The sequence below is a fragment of the Hylobates moloch genome, unplaced genomic scaffold, assembly GCF_009828535.3.
Source record: "Hylobates moloch isolate HMO894 unplaced genomic scaffold, HMol_V3 SCAFFOLD_6, whole genome shotgun sequence".
NCBI classification, from domain to species: domain Eukaryota; kingdom Metazoa; phylum Chordata; class Mammalia; order Primates; family Hylobatidae; genus Hylobates; species Hylobates moloch.
Window position 1 is genome coordinate 39,822,872 of NW_026652281.1, and position 26,558 is coordinate 39,849,429.

General features: G+C 35.8%; 1 protein-coding gene and 1 non-coding gene across 8 annotated transcripts in view; one reads left to right on the forward strand and one right to left on the reverse strand.

Annotated features, from left to right (window-relative positions):
• FER (FER tyrosine kinase) overlaps positions 1-26,558 on the reverse strand; it is a 461,875-nt gene that overhangs the window by 372,187 nt on the left and 63,130 nt on the right. For 6 of the 7 annotated variants that reach the window (XR_009214069.1, XR_009214070.1, XM_032156698.2 and 3 more), the window contains 2 exons: positions 7,491-7,664; positions 4,328-4,427 (listed from right to left, as the gene is read on the reverse strand). Coding sequence is in view for 5 of the 7 variants with exons in the window: in XM_032156698.2 (XP_032012589.1) it covers positions 4,328-4,427; positions 7,491-7,664 (274 nt within the window). In the remaining 2 variants the exon portion in view is untranslated. Of the gene's footprint in view, positions 1-4,327; positions 4,428-7,490; positions 7,665-18,058; positions 18,132-26,558 lie in introns of those variants that run through there. The other variant, XM_058440645.1, reaches the window with a different exon arrangement.
• Positions 13,253-13,324, forward strand: TRNAW-CCA (transfer RNA tryptophan (anticodon CCA)). The gene has a single exon. It is a non-coding gene; the product is annotated as a tRNA-Trp (tRNA).

The following is a 26,558-nucleotide window of genomic DNA, read 5'->3' on the forward strand; positions in this document are numbered from 1 at the left end:
TGCGGTGTTTGGTTTTTTGTCCTTGCGATAGCTTACTGAGAATGATGTTTTCCAGTTTCATCCATGTCCCTACAAAGGACATGAACTCATCATTTTTTATGGCTGCATAGTATTCCATGGTGTATATGTGCCACATTTTCTTAATCCAGTCTATCGTTGCTGGACATTTGGGTTGGTTCCAACTCTTTGCTATTGTGAATAGTGCCGCAATAAACATACGTGTGCATGTGTCTTTATAGCAGCATGATTTATAGTCCTTTGGGTATATACCCAGTAATGGGATGGCTGGGTCAAATGGTATTTCTAGTTCGAGATCCCTGAGGAATCGCCACACTGACTTCCACAATGGTTGAACTAGTTTACAGTCCCACCAACAGTGTAAAAGTGTTCCTGTTTCTCCATATCCTCTCCAGCACCTGTTGTTTCCTGACTTTTTAATGATGGCCATTCTAACTGGTGTGAGATGGTATCTCATTGTGGTTTTGATTTGCATTTCTCTGATGGCCAGTGATGATGAGCATTTCTTCATGTGTTTTTTGGCTGCATAAATGTCTTCTTTTGAGAAGTGTCTGTTCATGTCCTTTGCCCACTTTTTGATGGGGTTGTTTGTTTTTTTCCTGTAAATTTGTTTGAGTTCATTGTAGATTCTGGATATTAGCCCTTTGTCAGATGAGTAGGTTGCAAAAATTTTCTCCCATTCTGTAGGTTGCCTGTTCACTCTGATGGTAGTTTCTTTTGCTGTGCAGAAGCTCTTTAGTTTAATTAGATCCCATTTGTCAATTTTGGCTTTTGTTGCCATTGCTTTTGGTGTTTTAGACATGAAGTCCTTGCCCACGCCTATGTCCCGAATGGTATTGCCTAGGTTTTCTTCTAGGATTTTTATGGTTTTAGGTCTAACGTGTAAGTCTTTAACCCATCTTGAATTAATTTTTGTATAAGGTGTCAGGAAGGGATCCAGTTTCAGCTTTCTACATATGGCTAGCCAGTTTTCCCAGCACCATTTATTAAATAGGGAATCCTTTCCCCATTTCTTGTTTTTGTCAGGTTTGGCAAAGATCAGATAGTTGTAGATATGTGGCATCATTTCTGAGGGCTCTGTTCTGTTCCATTGATCTATGTCTCTGTTGTGGTACCAGTACCATGCTGTTTTGGTTACTGTAGCCTTGTAGTATAGTTTGAAGTCAGGTAGTGTGATGTCTCCAGCTTGTTCTTTTGGCTTAGGATTGACTTGGCGATGCAGGCTCTTTTTTGGTTCCATATGAACTTTAAAGTAGTTTTTTCCAATTCTGTGAAGAAAGTCATTGGTAGCTTGATGGGGATGGCATTGAATCTATAAATTACCTTGGGAACTATGGCCATTTTCATGATATTGATTCTTCCAACCCATGAGCATGGAATGTTCTTCCATTTGTTTGTATCCTCTTTTATTTCATTGAGCAGTGGTTTGTAGTTCTCCTTGAAGAGGTCCTTCACATCCCTTGTAAGTTGGATTCCTAGGTATTTTATTCTCTCTGAAGCAATTGTGAATGGGAGTTCACTTATGATTTGGCTCTCTCTTTGTCTGTGATTGGTGTACAAGAATGCTTGTGATTTTTGTACATTGATTTTGTATCCTGAGACTTTGCTGAAGTTGCTAATCAGCTTAAGGAGATTTTGGGCTGAGACGATGGGGTTTTCTAGATATACAATCATGTCATCTGCAAACAGGGACAATTTGACTTCCTCTTTTCCTAATTGAATACCCTTTATTTCCTTCTCCTGCCTGATTGCCCTGGCCAGAACTTCCAGCACTATGTTGAATAGGAGTGGTAAGAGAGGGCATCCCTGTCTTGTGCCAGTTTTCAAAGGGAATGCTTCCAGTTTTTGCCCATTCAGTATGATATTGGCTGTGGGTTTGTCATAGATAGCTCTTATTATTTTGAGATACATCCCATCAATACCTAATTTATTGAGAGTTTTTAGCATGAAGGTTGTTGAATTTCGTCAAAGGCCTTTTCTGCATCTATCGAGATAATCATGTGGTTTTTATCTTTGGTTCTGTTTATATGCTGGATTACATTTATTGATTTGCGTATGTTGAAGCAGCCTTGCATCCCAGGGATGAAGCCCACTTGATCATGGTGGATAAGCTTTTTGATGTGCTGCTGGATTTGGTTTGCCAGTATTTTATTAAGGATCTTTGCATCAATGTTCATCAAGGATATTGGTCTGAAATTCTCTTTTTTTGGTTATGTCTCTGCCAGGCTTTGGTATCAGGATGATGCCGGCCTCATAAAATGTGTTAGGGAGGATTCCCTCTTTTTCTATCGACTGGAATAGTTTCAGAAGGAATGGTACCAGCTCCTCCTTGTACCTCTGGTAGAATTCGGCTGTGAATCCATCAGGTCCTGGACTCTTTTTGGTTGGTAAGCTATTGATTATTGCCACAATTTCAGAGCCTGTTATTGGTCTACTCAGAGATTCAACTTCTTCCTGGTTTAGTCTTGGGAGGGTGTATTTGTCGAGGAATTTATCCGTTTCTTCTAGATTTTCTAGTTTATTTGCGTAGAGGTGTTTGTAGTATTCTCTGATGGTAGATTGTATTTCTGTGGGATCGGTGGTGATATCCCCTTTTTCATTTTTTATTGCATCTGTTTGATTCTTCTCTCTTTTCTTCTTTATTAGTCTTGCTAGCGGTCTATCAATTTTGTTGATCTTTTCCAAAAACCAGCTCCTGGATTCATTAATTTTTTGAAGGGTTTTTTGTGTCTCTATTTCCTTCAGTTCTGCTCTGATTTTAGTTATTTCTAGCCTTCTGCTAGCTTTTGAATGTGTTTGCTCTTGCTTTTCTAGTTCTTTTAATTGTGATGTTAGGGCATCAATTTTGGATCCTTCCTGCTTTCTTTTGTGGGCATTTAGTGCTATAAATTTCCCTCTACACACTGCTTTGAATGTGTCCCAGAGATTCTGGTATGTTGTGTTGGAACTTTAATCCAGGATTATCTGACTCCAAAGCCTGTGCTCTTTCCATTGTCAGTTCTTTCTTTGCTTCACTAAAATAATTTAGATAATTTAAAGACAAAAGCATTTCAAAAGATATATCTACATTAATAAAGAAACCATAATCTCAAAGTCTTGGCTGAGTTACATGACAAATAAGTAAGGAAACTGTGAATATGCATACAACTTCCCCAGTAAACTGGAGAGAAGAAGACACAAAGTAAATGTTGAGAGTAAGATGGGGAGGAGGAAGAGAGAGAAGGGGGAGAAACAGGGAGACAAAGGGAGAGGAAGGAAGAAGATAAAGAAGAGGGGAAAAGGAGAGAGAAAAGAAGGAGAAGAGAAAGAACTGCATTTAAATCAGTATCACTTCTAGTGTACTGGGAATAACAACAATATTTTCATTGTGCAAGATACAGCCCAAAGGAGGAGCTGTTTACTTCATTTACTATGACAAAATAACGAGACTGTTTAACAAATAAAAGATAAAGAGAAAATGTAGAGAAAGATAAATTTAAGAACCAAAATAAAATAGAGATTCTAATAAAGGCTTTATTTAGCTGGAAAGAAAATTAACAAAACAAAAAGAAAAATTCTCCAACTTTTATAAAGAAAAAATGTATAAATATGAGCGGTTTAGGCACATTTAAACATAAGGAAAATATTGCCCAATTATAGCAACAGCCAAAGAAGTTTCTGTTCATAAACTATGCTTAATCTTTACTGAAATCTAACATTTCAAAATTTAGATACGAAATCACCTAAGTAGTTAATAAGAAATTATAACCACAAATCCCTGTTTGAAACATAAATAATATGCTTCTCTTTCCATTTATTTTTAAGACTTCTTATGAAAATTTTAGGGCAATATAGACACATAAAATTAAGCTATAAAGAGAATATAATACTATAAAATGATGTGGTTTTAATGACTTTTAAATAATACAAGTAAAAAAGAACTTTATCTAAAACTTTATTTAAAACTTTCTTTTAAACTTTATTTAAAAGTTTCTAAATAAATATACTCCTATTTTTCTTACTTAAGCACTCTGCAATTAAATAAGTAAATATGATGCAAGAGAGAAAATTTTAAACATCCCTTCAATTCTATTACACATGCTACATAATTCCATTTAGTATGAACTATTCGAAAATACTTTGAGTCACTTAAAGCAATGGAAAATTAGTAAGACTTACTATACAGTTTGACAATTGGCCAATGTGGGTTTATTTTGAGTTTTTTATACGTGAAATGCTCTAAATGGAATCATCCCACCACTTACAAAGGTAACTTTCAAACAGAAGAATAAAAATCACCTAAGCAAACAATTTTTTAAATTTGCCTTACCTTTAGCTAAAGCTTCTTTATATTTCTCTTTGGCAGAATTCATTTCTTTTATTAATTGTCTATAGCTGCATTTTAACTTCTCCAATTCTGTTTTTGTAACCTGTCAAAGAAACAAACTGCATAAATGTTTTAAAATGTTTAAATTTAAATTGCTCAAGAACTTAAATTCCAAAGTATTAACTGACGTGTATTTTACTACTTACAGGTCAGAGTTGTTCTTTAATATACAACTATAGAAAATAAACTACAAGTATGTTTTAAAAATCAGTACTAAATTCAATAGTATGTGAAAACAAATAAACTTTTTTAAAAGAATTGCAAATCAGGCCAGGCACAGTAGCTCACGCCTGTAACCAGCACTTTGGGAGGCTAAAACAAGCAGATCACTTGAGGTCAAGAATTCACGACCAGCCTGGCCAACACAGCACAACCCTGTCTCTACTAAAAATACCAAAAAAGGAGCCAGGCTGTGGTGGCGCACGCCTATAATCCCAGCTACTCGGGAGGATGAGGCACAAGAATTGCTTGAATCTGGGAGGCAAAGGTTGCAGTGAGCCAAGATCACACCACTGCACTCCAACCTGGCTGAAACTTGACTCAAAAAAAAAGGCGACGGGGGGCAAATGAAGAATAACACTGTCATTATCTAAACTTTAAAAAAAATTAACTTGGTATGTGCAGAAATATTTTGTGTAATTAAACAAACAATTAAAATATTTATTATTTCTATGGAACAATGAAACAAATGCAAGTCCTTGACTATAGTCAAAAAGCCATTTAAATGCAATTTAAGGAAAAAATACGTGTCCCAGATATTGTCTACAAATCTTCAAATTTGCCATTTGAGAAGATTAAGAAAGAGAAAGCATCAAAACCTTGCAAAAGGGGTTATCAGCAACTTGGAAAATAATCTCAAACCCCTTTTAAAGAAATTCTGTATCACCAATGTTCTTGATGACACAGACGATGACACTGTGTGAATAAACAAAAATAACTACAATATAAATATAAATGAGTTCAAATCATTCTCCATTCAAGAAAAAACTCACTGGTTAACTTTGTAAAACTATTTGGTAAAATACTAAACTTTTTTTTTTTTTTTTGAGACAGAATTTCACTCTGTTGACCAGGCTGTTAGGGCAGTGACATGATCTAGGCTCACTGCAGCCTCTGCCTCCAGTGTTCAAGCAATTCTCATGCCTCAGCCTCTCAAGTGGCTGGGGTTACAGACATGCACCACCGCACCTGGCTAATTTTTGTATTTTTAGTAGAGACGGGGTTTCACCGTGTTGCCCAGGCTGATCTTGAACTCCTGATCTCAGGCGATCCGCCCACCTTGGCCTCCCAAAGTGCTGGGATTACAGGCATAAGCCACCACACGCAGCCACAAAACTTTTTTAATAGATTGATCAGGTTGACAACACTGGAACCAATTAGTCAAGTTTCACATAATAAAAAGACAAATCAACATTGTATACCTCCTGATATAAAACTGCAAGAAGTGTATACCACCACCTATGATGTATTCTTGCCCGAAATACACAGCCAGAATCTTATCAAGTCTCTAGATGTAAATTCCAATTTACAGAAAAAATTAAAGATGAAGGAATATGTGAAATCACATCATAAGATGCTAACAGAAAAACCCAAAATGAAGGAAATTCAATTATACAGAGCAAATTACCTGGTTTCTTCCATAAATAAATGGCATTTTATTAAACACTGTGCAGGAAGGAGAACCCACATATTTTTTAAAAGTATCATTGAAATGCGAGGTATAGATGGTATCTGGATCCTGACTGAAACCAACCAACTATAAAAAAACATTTAAGCAACAACCATTTCAACAAACAATATTCGATAACATGAAGGAATTATTATTTTTAGGCAAATTAACGATATTGTAGTTACATTTTTTTTTTTTTGAGAAGGAGTCTCGCTCTGTTGCCCAGGCTGGAGTGCAGTGGTGAGATCTCCACTCACCGCAACCTCCACCTTCCAGGTTCACGCCATTCTCCTGCCTCAGCCTCCCGAGTAACTGGGACTACAGGCGCCCGCCAGTACGCCCAGCTAATTTTTTGTATTTTTAATAGAGACGGGGTTTCACCCTGTTAGCCAGGATGGTCTCGATCTCCAGACCTCGTGATCCGCCTGCCTTGGCCTCCCAAAGTGCTGGGATTACAGGTGTGAGGTACTGCGCCCAGCCTGTAATTAACACTTTTAACAAGAACACTTATTTTAGCTATACATTCTAAAATATTTATGGATAAAATGATATCTTTAAAATGATCCAATGTAAAAAAAAAAAAAAAAGTGGGTGAGAGTATAGAAAAAACAGTGACTATTCAGGTGATGGGTAGGTGGAAGTTCATTTTACTATGCTCTCTTCTTTCATACATTTACAAATTTCTATAACAAAAATAATTTGAAAAAAGTCATTCAGAAGAGACAGACTCTCACTGTAGGGAAAATGAGGGATATGTAAATTTAAGAACACCAAAAGTAATTTTGCCTGTATTTTCTTTTTTATTTATGCAAAGTATTAGATAAGACAAATTTATTTTTAAAAGACTCAGAGAACTATTTCAGTAAATAAAAACTAAAAATCCTAAGTGATAAGAAAGCTTTGTGTCATAGTTTAATTGGGAGCCTCTTTTTTCTTTTGTAGGAGTATATACAGTAATAGTATATCCTATAATCAATGTTTTATGTTCAATAAGATATTACTTACTAGAGATCATAAACCTATTTTTTTTTTTTTTTTTTTTTTTGAGACGGAGTCTCGCTCTATCGCCCAGGCTGGAGTGCAGTGGCGCGATCTCAGCTCACTGCAAGCTCCGCCTCCCGGGTTCACGCCATTCTCCTGCCTCAGCCTCTCCGAGTAGCTGCGACTACAGGCGCCTGCCACCACGCCCGGCTAATTTTTTGTATTTTTAGTAGAGACGGGGTTTCCCTGTGGTCTCGATCTCCTGACCTCGTGATCCGCCCGCCTCGGCCTCCCAAAGTGCTGGGATTACAAGCGTGAGCCACCGCACCCGGCCACATAAACCTATTTCTTGTTGGAAAATGATGAATAAACAATTTTTAAAGCTAAATAAGGTAAAATATTTCTGTGAATTTGAAAAACAATTTCAAGAAAGAACTTCAATATGGAAAAACGAACCTTAATCATCTCTGCCTCTATCTGCTGATGAACACCTATGTAACTTTTCTTCACCTGCTGCTTGTCCTTAATCATCATGGTGAGCCTGTGTAAAGGTCCAGAGTTCAAGTCCTCTGCATGTGTCTTCATTATCCTACTAAGTTGTTCTGTCTGCTGAATCATAAGTAGCCAAGACTTAAAAAAAAAAAAAAGAAACAAAATTAACATTTGCATTAAAGGTTTCCATTTAGCTGTGCTTTAAGAGTTCACAACTTCAAATACTTAGTTTTACATAAATTATTACATTAATATAAAAAATAGGTTTCTGGCAACTGTCCAAAGATCTATGAATGGTTCATATTTAACGTCTTCAACTTCAGCTACACATGCTTCAAAATTCTATAATCAGAGACAATACAGAAAACTAAGAAAATGATTAGGGGACTCTTTAAGAGTCCACACTTGCAGTCTTCATTTGATCACTTCTCATTTGTTGTCCAGCACACTGAAATATTGCTCTACCACACGACTCTAATGCCCCACTATGGTCTTCAGTTCCTAATGGTCAAATGCAACAGACATTGTCCCATCTACATCTTAACCTGCCTCTCTCTGTGGCATCTGATCCTGCTGACTCAACTTCATTCTGAAACTGTCTTTTGTGGAGGCTCGTTTAGCTTCCTATTTCCAACATTCCTGGCTTGTTTTCCTCCCTTTCTAAAATTTCCTTTTCAGTCTTTGGTACCTGTTCTTTTGTTGCCTGTAGGAATACTGGTATTCTATGGATTTCTATCTATAGCCCTATTCTTTTCCTAACAAATACCTTTACATCTCAATAGTTCTTCCAGCACAATACACCAAAGGGCACAACACACTGCCTCAATAGCAAGAGGCACACAATTGTAGGTTTGGGATCAGTGGGCATATGGAAACCGCTAGAAAAACAAATCATTTATTAGTTAGACTTCCTGACATATATATACTTTTTTTTTTTTTTTTTTTTTGATACGGAGTCTCGCTCTGTCACCCAGGCTGGATTGCAGTGATGCGATCTCGGCTCGCTGCAAGCTCCGCCTCACGGGCTCACGCCATTCTCCTGCCTCAGCCTCCCGAATAGCTGGGACTACAGGCGCCCGCCACCACACCCGGCTAATTTTTTGTATTTTTAGTAGAGATGGGGTTTCACCGTGTTAGCCAGGATGGTCTCGATCTCCTGACCTCGTGATCCACCCGCCTCAGCCTTCCAAAGTGCTGGGATTACAGGCATGAGCCACTGCGCCCGGCCGACATATACTTTAAAAAAAAAAAAAAAAAAAAAGGAACAGAGGAATCCTCTTCACTACGGTATTCAATATTCTATTCAAAAACAATATTGAAGACTTATGATAGGGTGGATCCAAAAGATATTTTTTAAATGAACAAGTTTGGTTTCAGATACTGACAAGAATAATTTTCTACTCTATTATTTTTGATCTGTGAATGAACAGAATTATTTTCTTTCTGTTAATATTCCAATGTAAACAAAAATCAAAATTTCATAAGCATCTAAAGCAAAATTATAGCCTAAAGAAAGCAAATTCTTAGTCATAATACAAAGTTGCCAGGATCTGACCTGCCAATCTTGTTTTTGATACACTGCATTGTATGTTTTTAAAAAAATAATAACCTTTGAGAACAGTTATTTAGGGAGGGGACTCACTTTTAGTTGTGAAATGATATGATGAACATGGAACATATGTGTGGCCTATAAACCCATCATATTTACTTTTAAATATGAAAATATAATCACTAACTTGCTCTTAACACCACAAAGCAATTTAAAACTAATGTAGTCCTTACTTTAAAATCTAAAATGTAACAAAGATGCAAACAGTATAAAACTATACAAACATGGATTAAAAACTTAAACTAAATGGCTGTAATATATGTAGCTTTGCCTTTTTCATCTACTATTTTCACTTCAAACTACGCAGTGTTGGAGAAATATTCTATGGCATGTGCAGAAGGTTAATGCTACAAAAAAAATAAAAAGTGAGACAGTCTTCTTGCTCTATCTTCAAAAAATAAATATTCTTTAAGTGCTTTGCAGCAATAACTTTTTGTAATTCTACGTAGCAGTCCTTGCAGCCTAGGGGAGATTTCTTAGAAGCCAAAAAACCACACAATTGGGTCAGATTGCCCTCCTCTCCCAGAAGGGTACATCCCAACCTGCCTAAAAGCCCTGTTCAGTGTAGTCACTACAGAAGTCCAAGGTCTCAAAGCATATACTGCCACTGTGTCAACCCCATATTGTCCTCAGTATCTCCTAATCCAACCCAAGCCACTATCTATAGAATCCTTTATTGTCAAGAACTCTTGCTCTATAATTAGAAAACTCTTCATACCTCTTATCAGAACTTTCCATTCATCTTCTAGTTTTAACAAAAGCCTGGCTCTATCTCACTCCCAACACCCCAATGCTGCTAATAAACATTCTCTGTGTTTCTGCAGAAGTCTCAGCTCCTTTGAATCTGAGGATGCCCTTCTCCATGAACAATCCATCAGCAAGTCTTTCAGATTCTGTCTCCAAAGTCAATCACAAATCCATCTTCTTCTCTCCATCTCCACTGCCACTGCTTTGAAGGTTATGATTATCTCTGGCTTAGAATATGACAACACTTCCCAAATGGTACACTCTCATGCTCCTTTCCAATCCATTCTCTTTAAAGTAGCAATAATAATAATAATAAAATAATAATTAAAAAATTAATATAACTGTCTCCCTTAAAGCACTACATTGGCTTTCCTTTTCATTTAAAGAAAAATCCAAACTCCTTTCTTCTATGTTGAGATGGAGTCTTGCTCCAACACCTAGGCTGGAGTGCAGTGACGCAATCTCCACTCACTACAACCTCCACCACCTGGGTTCAAATGATTCTCGTGCCTCAGCCTCCCAAGTAGCTGAGACTACATGTGTGAGCCACTACGCCCAGCTAATTTTTGTATTTTTAGTAGAGACGTGGTTTTGTCATTTTGCCCAGGCTGGTCTCGAATTCCTGGCCTCAAGTGATCCATCCACTTTGGCCTCCCAAAGTTCTGGGATTGCAGGCATGAGCCATCACACCCAGCCCAAACTCCTTCTAAGACTTAAAATGTCTCCCATTATCTGTCCTCTAATCTATCCTTCCAACTTCATGTTTTGCTGTTCTCTACCAAGCTAAATAAATGCTAGAAATATTGTTCTTTCTTCAGTTTGCTGAACATATCAAGCGCCAATCTCTTCCTGAAAGTTTTTACCTCTACCTGGAAGCTCTTCCTCGCCTTCACCTGGCAAGATCCATATCTTCCTTTAGTAATCAGCTAAATATCCTATAAGTCTAATCCTTGCTATTCTGTCTTACTCTTTCTCAGCATTTGAAACAATTACTTATCTATATGTATAATTGGTGGTTTGGTTTTTTATAATGTCTCCTCAATTGAAATGGAAGCTCCACGAAGGCGGTACCATGTTTAATATTTTGAGTATTTATTGTAATGTTTGAGACAAGAGGGAGGGAAAGAGGGAAGAAGTAGGAAAAAGGAAAGAAAAAAAGGAAGGAGGAATGTAGAATAAAACCATGGATTAAATACATGCCATACAAGTGGCTTAAAAAAGTTTTTTTTTGAGACAGGGTCTCACCCTGTCACCCAGGCTGGAGTGCAATGGCACGATCATGGCTCACTGCAGACTCAACCTCCCAGGCTCAAGTGATTCTCCCACTTCGGCTCTCCAAGGAGCTGTGACTACAGGCATGCACCACTATGTCCAGCTAATTATTTTGATTTTTAGTAGAGACAAAGTCTCACTATGTTGTTCAGGCTGGTCTTGAACTCCTGAGTTTGAGTGATCTTCCCACCTCAGCCTCCCAAAGTGCTAGGATTATGGGTGTGAGCCACCATACATAGCCATAAATATCTTTTTAACATGGAATTAGGTAATATTATAATGTGATAGTGAAGAAAAAATAAACAGGTCTATCTTCAACTGAAAAAATAACAGAAATAGCAGAGCAGCATGTAATGCAAATGAAACACTGACCTAAAAGGAATGGTTGAAAGTCACAAACAAAAAGATGTTTGGATGATCTAATTCCTTGAATTAGCCGGGTGGGTGGGATATTTGTCAAAAGAGAGGAGAGTAAAATGTTAATAGATGCTTAACAAAGAAACAAACAAAAGTAAAGCTACATTTCTATATTTGCCGTAAAACTGGAATAGCATGTTGCAGATATAGCTCTTTGGTTACAGCATAGCAATGATTAGGACATAGATAAATTGTTATTAGGATAATTTGTGGAAGATAATTCTTTTTCTTTTTTTAAAAAAATAGAGACAGAGTCTCACCATGTTGCACAGGCTGGTCTCAAACTCCTGGCCTCAAGCAATCATCCTGCCAGTCTCCCAAAGTGCTAAGATGACAGGCGTAAACTACTGCACCCAGCTGCAAGCTAATTCTTTGTAACTTAATAAACGAAATATTGTCAGCCACTTGAAGACCTTAAAATTGCTTCATTATACAGAAACCTGATTGCTAATAGTATTCCTTACAAATGAATTTTACCAGTAGGAAGTCACTGATGCTGAAAGTTATAGACAGATCAAAAAATATTAAAAAGCAAAAATACCTGAATTTTAATTTTAGAAAAGTTTAATCATAGGCAAATAACAATAATACAATCAGAAAAAAACACTGAAAATTTGAAAAACGGAATATAAATATCATCATTATTGAAAGAAGAGCTACAAAACATTAAAGTGATAATAATTTTACTAGACTAGACAAAAATTCCACAGGATACCAACAAAAATAAAGAATGAGAGACTGACGGAAAGAAGTGTAAGTAACTTTTCAAATAGAAGAGTCAGAAGATAGCTTTAGTTCTTAAGTTTGTATATCAAGAAGTATAAATTTGAGTTTATAATTCTTAAGTTTCTAAAGTTAACCAAGTGAAGGTTTTTAAATAAGCAGGCTATTTATACCTCCTGAATTATCAAAAGTGCTTTTTAAGGAAAGTTAACACTATCCATTTTTAAAAAAAAGGACAAAAAGTAAGTAATAATTGAAAATAAGTACAAAATAAAAATGAGGCCAGGAGCAGTGGCTCATATCTGTAATCCCAGTGTTTGGGGAGGCCGAGGTGGGAGGACTGTTTGAGGCCAGGAGCTCGAGAGCAGCCTGGGCAATGTAGCAAGACAGTGTCTCTACAAAAACAGATTTTTAATCAAAAATTTGAAAAGCTTTGTTTTTAAATTTAAACATTAGCTGGATATGGTGGCTTGTTTCTGTAGTCCTAGCTACTCAGGAGGCTGAGGTTGGAAGATTCCCTTAAGCCCAGGACTTTGAGGTTACAGTGAGCTATGACTTTGCCACTACACTCCAGCCTGGGTGACAGAGCAAGAACCTGTCTTGGAAAAAAAAAAAAAAAAAGATACTAAATCTATCTGTTAAATATTATATGAAAATGGGATAAACACTTATAAAAAGGAAAACATTATCAAATCAGAGAGGGGACAAAACTTCACTATATGCAATACGTATGAAACAGAAATAAAATAGAGCACAACAACAAAAAGACAAGTGAAAACACCCCAGAAAAATATGAACAAGACCCTGTAGTCACTATATTCAAATAATATAAAGTCAAATTCTAGGACAAAATATAAAACAAAGAAGAGCTTACTTAATTACAGAAAAAAAGGAAATAAAGTTGCTAAAATTAAGTCTAAGAAAAGAGAAATAACCATAGATTAATAATAACATGAAAGACCTCGTGGCGCAACGGTAGCGCATCTGACTCCAGATCAGAAGGTTGCGTGTTCGAATCACGTCGGGGTCAAACGTAATAATAACATGAGAACTTTGACAGGAAAATACTAAAGAATGGAAGAAATGAGTACTATTTTTTTCTTCTTTTGAAGAGAACTATAAAGTGCCAAGACTGACACTTCAAGATATAGGGTACAGATCATTTGATTGCTCACAGTTAGAAACCCAGCCCTTTATCTGTGCTGTCCCTTGCTAATTACCTTCTGATAGGGTTGAGGAATAGGAAGAAGGCTGGCAGGCTCTTACTCTTGCACTCTCTCTCCCTCTCCTGTTTCCTTTTAGCTTTTCCAAAACTGTTGAAGATTTTCCCAAAATTAAAACCTGTCTATTGAACTACATGATGTAAGTTCTACTTTCCTGTTGGAATCCCAACTTTTACAAGTACGAAATTCAAAGAGATGAATAACCATGGAGTCCACGGTTGTCATAAACCAATTATGAATAACATACCTCTAATAAAGTACAAAGCTCAAATGTTTTGCCATTGAATAATATCTAAATTGTTTGAATCAGTAAACTTTGGTGCTACTTAAATTGTCTCTAAGAATTGAGAATGAAAAAAAAGTTTCTAAAACCACCATAACATTGAGAAACTGAGGCAGAACCCAGTGGAATCCCTGAATTGAGGAGACAGAGCTGAGAGTCTGCAAAGAACAAGGTGCTATGCAATAAAAACAAATACAACCTACCAAGACTGAATCATGAAGAAACAGAAATTCTGACTAGACTAAAACAGGTAGGGAGACTGAATCAGTAATCAAGCACTTCCCATCAAAAAGCCCAGACCTTTGTTTGACTCATTAGGGAATTCTACAAAACATTTATAGAAGAATTAACATCAATCCTTTTCAAACTATTCTAGAAAATAATACAATACATAGGAATAAATTTAACCAAGGAAGTGAAAGATCTTTGCACCGAAAACTATAAGATATTGATGAAGAAGTTGAAGAAGGCACAGATAAATGGAAAATATGCTTATGTTCATGAATTGAAAGAATGATCATCATTAAAATATCCATACCACCCAAAACAATCTACAGATTGAAAGCAATTCTATCAAAATTCCTAATTAAAATTTCAATGATAAAAATTGACATTAGAATTTTGAAATAGAAAAAAAAATCCTAAACTTCTTATGGAGCCATAAAATACCCTGAAAGCTAAAGCAATCTTTAAAAAGAACAAAGCTAGAGGCATCATACTTCCTTGTTCCAAACTGTATTTCCAAAGGTGTATTAATCAAAATAATATAATACTAGCATAAAAACAGATACATGGGCCAATGGAAGAATAGAGGGGGCACAGAAAAATAAACCCACACATATACAATCAACTCATCTTTGACAAGGGCACCAAGAATACACAATAGGGAAAAGATAGTCTCTTCAATAAACAGTGTTGGTAAAACTGGATATCCACATGTAAGAGAATGAAACTGGATCCCTATCTTAGACCATACACAAAAATCAACTCAAAAAGAACTAAAGACTTAAATATAAGACCTGAATCCATAAAACTCCTAGAAGAAAAAATAAAGGAAAAGTTCCTTGACATTGCTGTTGGCAATGATTTTTTGAAGATGACACCAAAAGCACAGACAACAAAAGCAAAACTAAACAAGTGAGACTACACCAAACTAAAAAGCTTCTACACAGCAAAGGAAATAACCAAATAAAAAGGCAATCTAAAGAATGGGAAAAAATTTGCAAATTATATATCTAATAAGGGAACTGATACAAATATGTAAGGAACTAACACAACTCAACAGCACACAGAAAAAAATAGCTCAGTTTTCAAAATCTGCAAAGGACCTGAGCAGATATTTTTCCAAAGAAGATACACAAATGACCAAAAGATATATGAAAAAGTGCTCAGTATCACTAATCATCAGGTAACTACAAATCAAAACCACAATGACATATCACCTCACACCTATTAAGATGGCTATTATAAAAAAGACAAAAGATAAGGTTGGCAAAGATGTGAAGAAAAGGAGCACCATACACTGTTGGTGGAAATGTAAATTAGGACACCCATTATGCAAAACATGTCGAGGTTCCTCAAAAAATTAAAAATAGAACTGTTATATGATCTAACAAGCCCTCTTCTGGTTACATAGCCAAAGAAAACAAAACCAATGTAATAAAAAGATACCTGTACTCTCATGTTCATTGTAATATTGCTACAGCTTGCATATTATTTGTTTGTCCCCACCAAAACTCATGTTAAATTTTGATCCCCAGGCCAGGCACAGTGGTTCATGCCTGTAATCCCAGCACTTTGGGAGGCCAAGGGGGGCAGATCACTTAACGTCAGAAGTCCGAGCCTGGCCAAGATAGTGAAATCCTGTCTCTACTAAAAATACAAAAATTAGCTGGCCATGGTGGCAGGCCGCCTGTAATCCCAGCTACTCAGGAAGCTGAGGCAGGAGAATCACTTGAACCCAAGAGGCAGAGGCTGCAGTGAGCCAAGACGGCGCCACTGCATTCCAGCCTAGGCAACAGAACGAGACTCTGTCTCAAAAATAGAATAGAATAGAATAGAATAGAATAGAATAGAATAGAATAGAATAGAATAGAATAAAATTTGATCCCCAATGTGGTGGTATTGGTAGGTAGGGCCTAATGGAAGGTGTTTGGGTCATGAGGGCTGCTCCTACGTGGGTGGCTTGGTGCCATTCTCACAATAGTGAGTCCTCACTCTGGCAAGACTGGAATAGCTCTTGTAGCAATGGATTAGTTCCCACAAAAGTGGATTGCTATAAAGTCCCTGGATTTTCTCTCTTTGCATATGTCCACTTCCCTTTATTTTTCTCCCTGTGTTATGACACAGCACAATAGTTCTCACCGGAAGCCAGGGTGATGACCTTGAACTTCCCAGCCTACAGAACTATAAGCTAAATAAACCTCTTTCTTTATAAAATGCCCAATATCAGGAATTCTATTATAGTAACAGAACTTGGACTAGGACAGGCATTATTCATAATAGGCAAGATGTAGGAACAACCCTCAACAGATGAATGGATAAAGAAATTATAGTAAATAAAATCTGTGTGTGTGTATACACATATATAATGGAATATTATTCAATCATAAAAAAGGAAATCCTGCCATTTTTGAGAACAGGAATTAATCTAGAGGGCATTATGCTAAGTGAAAAAGCCAGGCATAAAAAGACAAATACTGCATGATCTCACCCATATGTGGAATTTTAAAAAGTCAAATTCAGAAAAAGAGAATAGAATGATGATTGCCAGGGGATAGCGGTGAAGAAAATGGGGAGATTTTGGTCAAAGGGAACAAAGTTTCAGTTATGCAGGATTAATAACTCCTGAAGATCTAATGTACACCATGATAACTAGTTAATAATAATTTATTATATAGTTTGAATTTGCTAAGAGAGTATGTATCTTATGTGTTCTCCCCATGAAAATAATAACTATGTGAGGTGACAGATAAGTTAATTAACTTGATGGTGGTAATCATTATACAATATATATCAAAATATTACAAGGTATACCATAAATACATATAATTTTTCTAAAAAAAATTATTATAGAATTTAATAACGAAAATAACGTGTGTACTTGGAAACCTCTAAGGAGACAGAGGGAGAGACAAGGAAAGTATTCAAAGAATAATGGCTAACGTTTTTCAAAATTGGATGAAAAATAAATACAGATCAAAGAAGCTCAATGAACCCAAGCACAAGACGCATGAAAAAGGCAAGACTACCACTATCATATTTGTGTCAGCCTTGGGATATTAAAATTTTCATAATGATAATGTAATAATTTTCAAAAACTGTTTACATATATGAAACTCCTTCAACAGTATAACTCATTGTAATGAGTTCTTGGATATCTTCATTTTTCTGATAATATTTAAAAATTTTCCCCTATAAATACAGCAGGAATTGACTAGTCTCTTTCCCTGGATCATTTATGTCTTGGTGTCCAGATTTATAAGCATGTTCCTATCTGGTGAAGGTTTTTAAAGAACCAAAGGACTAAGGTTACTTGATAAATCACAGGAAGGTGAATCATCTGAGTTAACTATGACCTTCAATGTCAGCAGAATTTCACTTTCTCTTGGTTAAAGCCTTTCTAATAATAGAAAGGTTGAAACTTTTAAGACCATGTTATTTTTTTGAGACGGAGTCTCACTCTATCACCCAGGCTGGAGTACAGCGGAGCAATCCTGGCTCACTGCACCCTCCACTTCCTGGGTTCAAGTGATTCTCTTGCCTCAACCTCCCGAGTAGCTGGGATTACAGGCATGTGCCACCATGCTTGGGAATTTTTGTGTTTTTAGTAGAGACAGGGTTTCATCATGTTGGCCAGGCTGGTCCCAAGTGATTCGCCCACCTTGGCCTCCCAAAGTGCTGGGATTACAGGCGTGAGCCACTGCACCTGGCCTAAGACTCTGTTATTTCAAGTATTGCAGATTCTCAGATCATCAAACACTAATATAATAACCAAAATGAATCCAAATAAAAGCAAAAATAATATGTGGACAAAGATTAATTAAATATTTTTAAATAAAATCAATATAATCAAATTAAATAATTGGTTTCTAATGACTGGTACCAAAGATGCTGAGCTGCATTAGCTCAGTCACGGTCCAGTCTCAAAAGTTAGAAAACCACATGACTACCAGGATATTACTACTGCTATTAAAAAAGTAAATCTAAGTATCCAAACACAGATCAGGCCAGAAAAGAAATTAAGAAATTATATTACCTTTTCTTTCCCAATACTTTTCCAGCTTCTTGGTGCTCCACAATTGCTTTTATTCCTCTTGGACTTAAGGGCCACCTTTCTTGTTCTTCTTCTGAAGAACAGGAACCAGAAAAATAACTGGCCATAGTCAGCTTTATTCTTCAGAAGTAAATCGCCTAACCTCAGCAGTTTTCTCCTACCAAAACGTAAGCATTGAATAAAATACCTTCACAGTCCCTTTCAGTTCCAGCATCCTGTGATCTTTTCCTATTTATTAATAGCTACTTCCTTATTTAGTGCCATCCTCATAAACTCCTTGATTTTTATAGCTAACGTCCAGAGAAGATTCCTTTGTTGATCCAGCTCTAGTAGAGCACTGTTAAAACAATAATGGCCTATTTGGAAATTTTAAAGAGAAGAATGAACTATAGTTAGGATTCTGGGAGATTTTTATCTCTTCTTTAGCTTCTTTTTTTAATATTCCTGCTCTCCATTCTTTCCCATTCCCTTTGCATGTCCTAGACAAGATGTTGTTATTTTCTATTTCCTGTAGTTCCAGATTATCCTTCATTGGCCCCATCAGCTCAATATTTTTTTAAAAAACAAAGTCCTCTCTTTCCTCCTCCAATCCAATCAACCTTTTCATCTACTGTCTTATCTATCTTTTTTCAAACTCCTCAAATAGACTTCTGGGGGAAAAAAATTAAAACTCAGTTCTTACTCCCAGAAGGTATAAACTAATCTGTATACTCAAGACACTTCCTTCTGAATCTCTATCAAAAAAAGTGCTTTTTTTCTCTCACACAGAATGAACAGGTGGAATTGATGGTCTCCATTAGTTCTTTCCAACCCCACTCCTATTAAAGCAAACTTTGCTTATCTAAATGAGAGAGAGGCTCTCTGCCTCTTTTACGTACTGGGGCTACACTCATTAATATTACCAACCTCTTGCACACTTGCAGGCTTTCTCTTATTTACTCCTTTTATCAACACTATGAAGAAAATATCTTCATCTTATAAATGTGGAGTTTGAATGTCAGATAAATTAATCTGCCTAAAGTCACACAGCTAAATAATGGAAGAGCTCACATTCAAATACAAAACTAATTCTTAATGTGTTAGACCTGACACAACCTGATGCTTGGAGGGAGCAGTGTGGGAACCTAAAGGTCTTAATATCTAAAAACTACTTTAAGAATAACTACCTAGCCAGGTGCAGTGGGACATGCCTATAATCCCAGCACTTTGGGATTACAGGCTGAGGCAAGAGGATCACTTGAGCCCAAAAGTTCAAGACGAGCGTGAGCAAAACAGTCAGATTCCGGCTCTAAAAATTAAAAAAAAAAAAAAAAAAAAGCTGGGCTTGGTGGTGCACACCTGCAGTCCCTGCTACTCGGGAGGCTGAGGTGAGAGGATCACTTAAGCCCAGGCCCAGGAGTTAAAGGCTACAGTGAGCTATGAGAACACCACTGCACTCCAGCCTAAGCGACAGAGCTAGACCCTGTTTCTAAAAATAAAAAAGAATAACTATCTAGGTTAAACTAAGGAGAATATTTTTAAACTGGTTACAAATTACACAGTAATCTTTAATTTCTATTTAGTATTTAATCATTAAATTAGAAGTGAAGAGCCATAAGGAAAAGCTATCTACTCCTTTAAGCTACCTACTTTGTAGTATGAGTACATCTAAAAAGAAGTCTTTCTAGGGCAAGATTAGTGAGTCACTCTTGATATGACATGCTCTGTGAGAAGCTATGGATATGAAAATGAAAGAGGCCTCTCACTGTAACTGCCTTTCTAACTAAAGTAATGAGCCATCTCTCAAATCTCCCTAAACAGAACAATTAAATAAAATTATCATCTTATCTAACCGCCCCAATATCTCACTGGAGAATTAGAAATAGGACTACTTTAACACAGTGAAAAAGACAGCATACATTTCCCAATGCCCCAGGAAAACAAATTATTAATTTGAGATTTTAAAATTTTAGAACATTTTTCAGAATTCTGAGTTGTATATTAATATTAATATTATTAAAAATATTGCTTTTACCTGAAATGTAAAACGTGATTTCAAAAGATTTATTCTTATCTTTTTTTTTGGAGAAAGTCTTGCTCTGTCACCCAGCTTAGAGTGCAGTGGCACAATCACGGCTCACAGAAGCCTTGACTTCCCGGGCTCAGGTGATTCTCCCACCTCAACATCCTGAGCAGCTGGGACCACAGGCACACCGCACACCACCATGCCCAACTAATTTTCTTTTTGTATTTTTTGTAGAGATGGGATTTCACCATGATGCCCAGGCTGGTCTAGAACTCCTGGGCTCAAGCAATCCACCCGCCTTGGCCTCCCAAAGTGCTAATATTACAGGCATGAGCTACCGCATATGGCCAATTTTCTAAATTCTTAAATGTGATTCTTTGGCAGTGTTGTTTTGTGACCAAAAATAAAATGGTTCCTAGAAATAAACACATCACCTATTTCATAATAAAAAGGAGGAATAATAATTCAATTTACAGAAATTTTATTCTCATCTACCCCAAAAAAGAGATCAGTGCATACATTAAATAGCATCTCAGGCTTCTAAAATAATTAACATAAACTCTACAATGCCTATTTTATGCTTAGGAAGCCTATAGAGGTAAATAGTACCAGTTATACTAAGATTAACACATGATGTATAAAGAAAGTAAACTCTGCATGCAACTTTTGAAAAAGAGAAAACTACACATAAGGAGAAAACATATATCTTTTAGAAATGCATTATTAGTCCTTTCTTGCCCTCTAAATTTGAACTAACAGCTGTGTAGTGAGGTAAATCAGTATTCTATAAACAGGTAGTAATTTAAGTGTTCTGAGTTTATTATACCAAAAGTATTTATTCTACAACGCTGGATTAAAGAACAAACTACTACTGGAGCTATAATTATACTAAAACATTGAAAATAAATCAACAAGATGATTCAAGCTTGAAAAATACCTAAATAATAGTTGTTATAAATAGCTTTTCACCGCAGACTACACCTCCAACTACTTGTTTGCTTTCTTTTTGCTTGAATTTTTTTAAAATGCAACATAAAAATTCCATGAAGAATGCACAGTCTGTACACTACACAATAACTCAAAATAAATGGTTCTGTGAAACAAGACTTTTTATTGTGAGTTTGCCCGTTACATAAGAAGAATGTTTTTGGAGTCTCTGTGTCTTTATGGAATATAGAAATCCAGAAGACAACTCCTTAAATTCCCCTAAAGCTGAAGTTTTCAAATATTCAATCGCAAGTTCAAAGGAAATTTTAGATACTTCCCATTCATAAGAGCCTCTCTTCATTTTCTTCAAAGCTTCACAGTTTCCCTGGACTAGTGGTTCACAACTCTGGCTGCAATAAGAAACAACTGCAAATTTTTTTTTTTTTTTTTTTTTGAGACAGTATCTTGCTCTGTTGCCCAGGATGGAGTGCGGTGGCATGATCTCTGCTAACTGCAACCTCTGCCTCCTGGGCTAAAGTGATCCTCCCACCTCAGCTTCCCAAGTAGCTGGGACTACAGGACCAGGCCACCATGCTCAGCTAATTTCTTTTATTTTTGGTAGAGATGGGATCTTGCCATGTTGCCCAAGCTGATCTTGAACTCCTGCGCTCAAGTGATCTGCCCACCTCAGCCTCCCAGAGTGCTGGGGTCATAGGCGTGAGCCACCATGCCCAGCCCAACAACTGCAAACTTTTTAAAAATACCAATTCTTGGCTCTAAGGCCATAGATTCTTATTTAACAGGCTGTGGATGGGGTCTGTACATCAGTACTTTAAAGCTCCACAACTAATTCTAATGTATAAGTTCTACTGTAACAAAATATTTTTGTGCCTAATAACCATGAGATTGTACAAAAATTACAAAATAAAAACCACAGGGCTTATGGACAAATGGGGTTAAAGGCATAATACTCAAGAAACTAATCAGGGACACATTTTTTAAAAACAGAAACCTAACAGAAAAAACTTCGCATAGTTTTACACATATTAAATGTTAAGAAGCACATGACTACTGTATTAACATGGCACTTCATTTTGAAAAGACCTGAAGTTGGCTTGTCAAAGTCAATTTCAGAAAGGTTGCAACTTGCGAATTCTGTAAAGGGGAGAGTTATTCAAAATTTGACAGAAAGTTGAAATGCCACATGTGGATGAGTGTGGCTCACAACAAAAAGGTAAGTGAAGGTAGCCAGTAAAGGACTGAAGTGTGTGTCTACTATGTATTCCTACGCAGCATGGTTCAGCTAGTTATAGTTTTCTGCATTCACCTAGTGCATCTTCAGGTTTCAGACATAAACAAATGCAAAATTAATGTTAAGCTCAAATCATTCCTAATATGTCAATTGTGTGGGAACAAACTCATGGTTTTTTTTTAATAGATTAAAGCATGTGTGTATATATGTGTGGTGTGTGTGGGGGGTGTGTGTGTGTGTGTGTGTGTGTGTGTGTGTAGTTAGTTAGTTAGTTAAGACAGGGTCTTGCTATGTTACCCAGAGTGGTCTTGAATTTGTGGCCTCAAGTGATCCTCTCATTAACCAAGTTTTTAAATGTTGAAATGATTTCAACCAAGATTTCAATGTTTTCAAATCCAGTGGTATAGCAGAGGTGGCTCTATAGCCAGGCTTAAAAATTACTGCTTTAAAAATATATATAGTTGAAACCCTAGTTGTACAGGCTCAAGTTACATTATATACGTATTATGTGACTACTAAATAATAAGACTGATTCATCAAAAAGCATTTTTCATTACTTTTTATTCCTATGTGGTATATGTAACATCACTAATATTTCAATTCACTTCATGTTTAAAAGGTAAGGCAATACTTCCTTTTAAATACCTTCCATCATTTGAAGATTGTATTTATCACTGTACTATTTCAGAAGTTGACTGTATGCAGACAGACATAATTTTACATAAATAAGAAGACACAAAGTAAAATTCATCTTCAGCACAGAAAACAGGTCCTAACAATACAATAGCTGTTAAACATATGAAAGATGTTTAATTTCACTCTTTTTAGAGAAATATAAAATAAAAGCACCCTAGATATCATTTCTTACCTATCAGAATAATAAAAACACAAAAGTCTGAGAACAAACTCTGTTACCCAGATTAAGTAGAAGCTGACATCCTCCTATGTTTCTGCTGGATATGCAAAATGATACAAGATCCACAGAGGAAATTTATAGAAATACAAATTTACATTTATATTGGCAATATATAACAAAAATAAATAATATAACAGGTACATTTACATTTTGGCCTGGAAATCTCATTTCCAAAAATTCACCGTGAAGACACCCATGTTACAAAAATACATCTATTCAAAGTTATCCATTGCAGCATTATTTGTAATTGCAAATACTGTGAAACCTAAAATTCCATACATGGTAAATTGGTTGAATGTTCAGATATTTTCTCCACTAAAAGAAACCAGGACTCCTAGGAAAAAGGGTTTATTCCAGGAATGTAGAAAGCAACATTCAAGATGAGACTGGAATATCTTCTTATGCCAAAAAGTAAACAAGTGCTCAGAGAATTAAGAAAAAATAGACACCAGGTAGTTGGGGGAAAAAGATAGCTACCTAGGTCTCCATCTCCTACTATTTCCTCCAATAGGAGTACAAACGAACAAAAAAAGAAAAGAAAACCACACAAGAAACATGCCCTCAGGATTAAAGACAGAATGTACACACTTCAAAATAACTATAAATAACAGAGGCATTCGAACCAGAGTGATTCCATCTTGAGTGAGGGCTAGGAAAAATGAGGCTGCAACTTGCTGAGCTGCATGCCCAGAAAGTTAGGTATTGCTAGCCTCTAGATGTTTATGGTTAAGGAAACAGATTGATAATGTTTACTAAACAGATCCAGACTTAGGAGTGTCCTGATACCCCGATGATATCTGGAGAACAGAAGCATTCCTAATTTTGCTTTAAAGATAATAACATCAATTCTTGCAAAATATAGTAATTAACAAAAGTAGTCCTTTATCACAAACCCTTGTAACAGAGCACATCTCCCCATGATCTTTTTTTATCCTGTATATAAACAAGTACTGTACCTAGGGTGGACACATTTCTCCTCTCACTTTCAGGAACGCCCTACTCTGTGTATGGAGTAGCTGTACTTTTACCACTTTACTTTCTTAATAAACCTGCTTTTGCTTTGCACTGTGGACCTGTCCTGAATTATTTCTTGTGCGAGATCCAGTAACTCTCCCTTGGGGTCTGAACTGGGACCCCTTTCCCGTAAAATAAATTAAAAAATGAAAAATTACCACATCACAGGTTCATGTGATTTCTCATGTTCGTATTCTATATAAAAAGTCACAGAAGAGATACAACAACTATTAAATAAATGAAATAAGTGACTGTGCATTGAATTCTGGATCAGAATGAAAAAATAATTGCCAAAAAAGGACTATATTCCATATATTCACAAAACTAGAGGAAAGAATAAATATATTAAGTCAAGAGATACAAGATATAAAAGGAATTCAAAACTAACTACTAGAGATATTTATGACTTGTTCATTTTTAACATGGAAATGGCCCAACTACTTGATTACTGTTTATTCTCTCCAATTGTTCCACCCTAAAGTGTGGGCGTGGAGCAAAAGGAAAAGTTGAGTTTTGGCAGGTACAAGACGATGAAGGAATGGTACACAGGCACAATTTAAATTTAAATATTGGCAAGAAAGGAAGTATTGTTGCCAGAAAAGGAGGAGTGAGGGAAGAAGAGACACTGCTGGAAATAAGTGATCAGGGAAAGAATTAAAGTTAACCTCATTAATAGGGTTACAAAACGAAGTTGGAAATAAAAATATCTGAGCTGAAAAATACAGTGCATAAAATTAACAACCGATTAGACATTGAATAAAAGCAAGGTTAGTGAAGTAGAAGACAACAATAAAAACTAACCACAATGAAACACAGAGAAGAAAGAAAAATACAGCATAGTAAACTGTAGGACAACTTTAAACAGCCAAATCCATATGTAATCAGGGTCCTGAAAGAAGAGAAAAGGAAGAGGGAGAACTAAAAAACAATTTTTTAAAATAATGCCTGAAAACTCTCCAAAGTTGATGAAAATTATAGTAGCCCATAGGTTTAAAAAGGTCAAGACCCTAGCACAAAAAAATGTAGAGAAAACTACATAAAGGCACATAACGAATTGCTTAACATCAGTAACAAAGGGAAAACCTTAAGTGCAGCCAGAGGAAAAAAACATTAGGCACAAATTTTTCATCAGAAACAACACAAGTAAGATGATAATACAGCAACATCTTTAAAATATGTCAAGAAATTGCCAAACAGGAATCTTATACATGTAAAAATTGTTTTCAAAAACAAAGGACATCATAAAGATATTTTTACACTTTCAAACCTAAAATTTTTTTCAATAGACTTGCACTATAAGAAATGTGAAAGGAAGTTCTTCAAGCAGAAAGAAAATGATACAAGCTAGAAACCTGAATCTACATAAAGAAATGAAGACTACCATACACTGCAACTCAATGAGCAAATATAAAGAATTATGTACTTATTATTTAAATTATTCAAAAGATAATCAGCAAAAATAATAATGTATTATGGGATTTATAACTCACATATAATTCAAAGTTGTAACAATAATAACACAAAGAATAGGTGGGAGAAAGTGAAGTATACTCTTGCAAGAATATTATTATAGATGAAGCTCTACGTATCACTAAAATACAGACTTATAGTAAGTCATAGATGTATACTATAGACCTTAAAGCAACCATTAAAATAACACAATGAACATTTATAGGTAATAATTCAATAAAGGAGATAAAAACAGTTACATTTTTAAAATGCTCAATCCAAAAGAAACAGGAGAAAGGAATATAAGAACATAAAAAGAGCAGACAGGATAAGGAGAAAACAAATGGTAAGATGATAAATTTAAACCTAATCATATCAATAATCACATTAAATGAAATTGTCTAAACACACAAACTAAATAGAAGAGATTGTCACATTAGGAAACAAAGCAAGACTCAACTATATGTTACTTACAAAAACCCACTTCAAATATACCAAATATATGACGAAAAAAGACATACTATGCTAACAGCCAAATGAAACCCAGTGTGGTTATATTAATATCAGACAGCTTAGATTTCACAACAAAGAATATTACCAGAGTTAAGGTAATTTCTCAGTGATAAAGGGCCTAATCAATAAGGGGAAAATAAAAATCCTTAACATTTCCCACCCAATAAACAAGTTAATTTATTTGTCAAGAAGATATAACATTTCTAAACATTTATGCATCTAATAATAGGGAATCAAAATATAAGAAAAATGGATTAATAAATTGCAAAGAGAAACAGGCAAGTTCACAGTTACAGCGGGAGATTTCAGCATCCCCCTCTCAACTGATGGGACAGGTAGACAAACATGAGTAAAGAAACTGTGATGTTTAATTTTATGTGTCAACTTGACTGGCTCAAGGGAACTG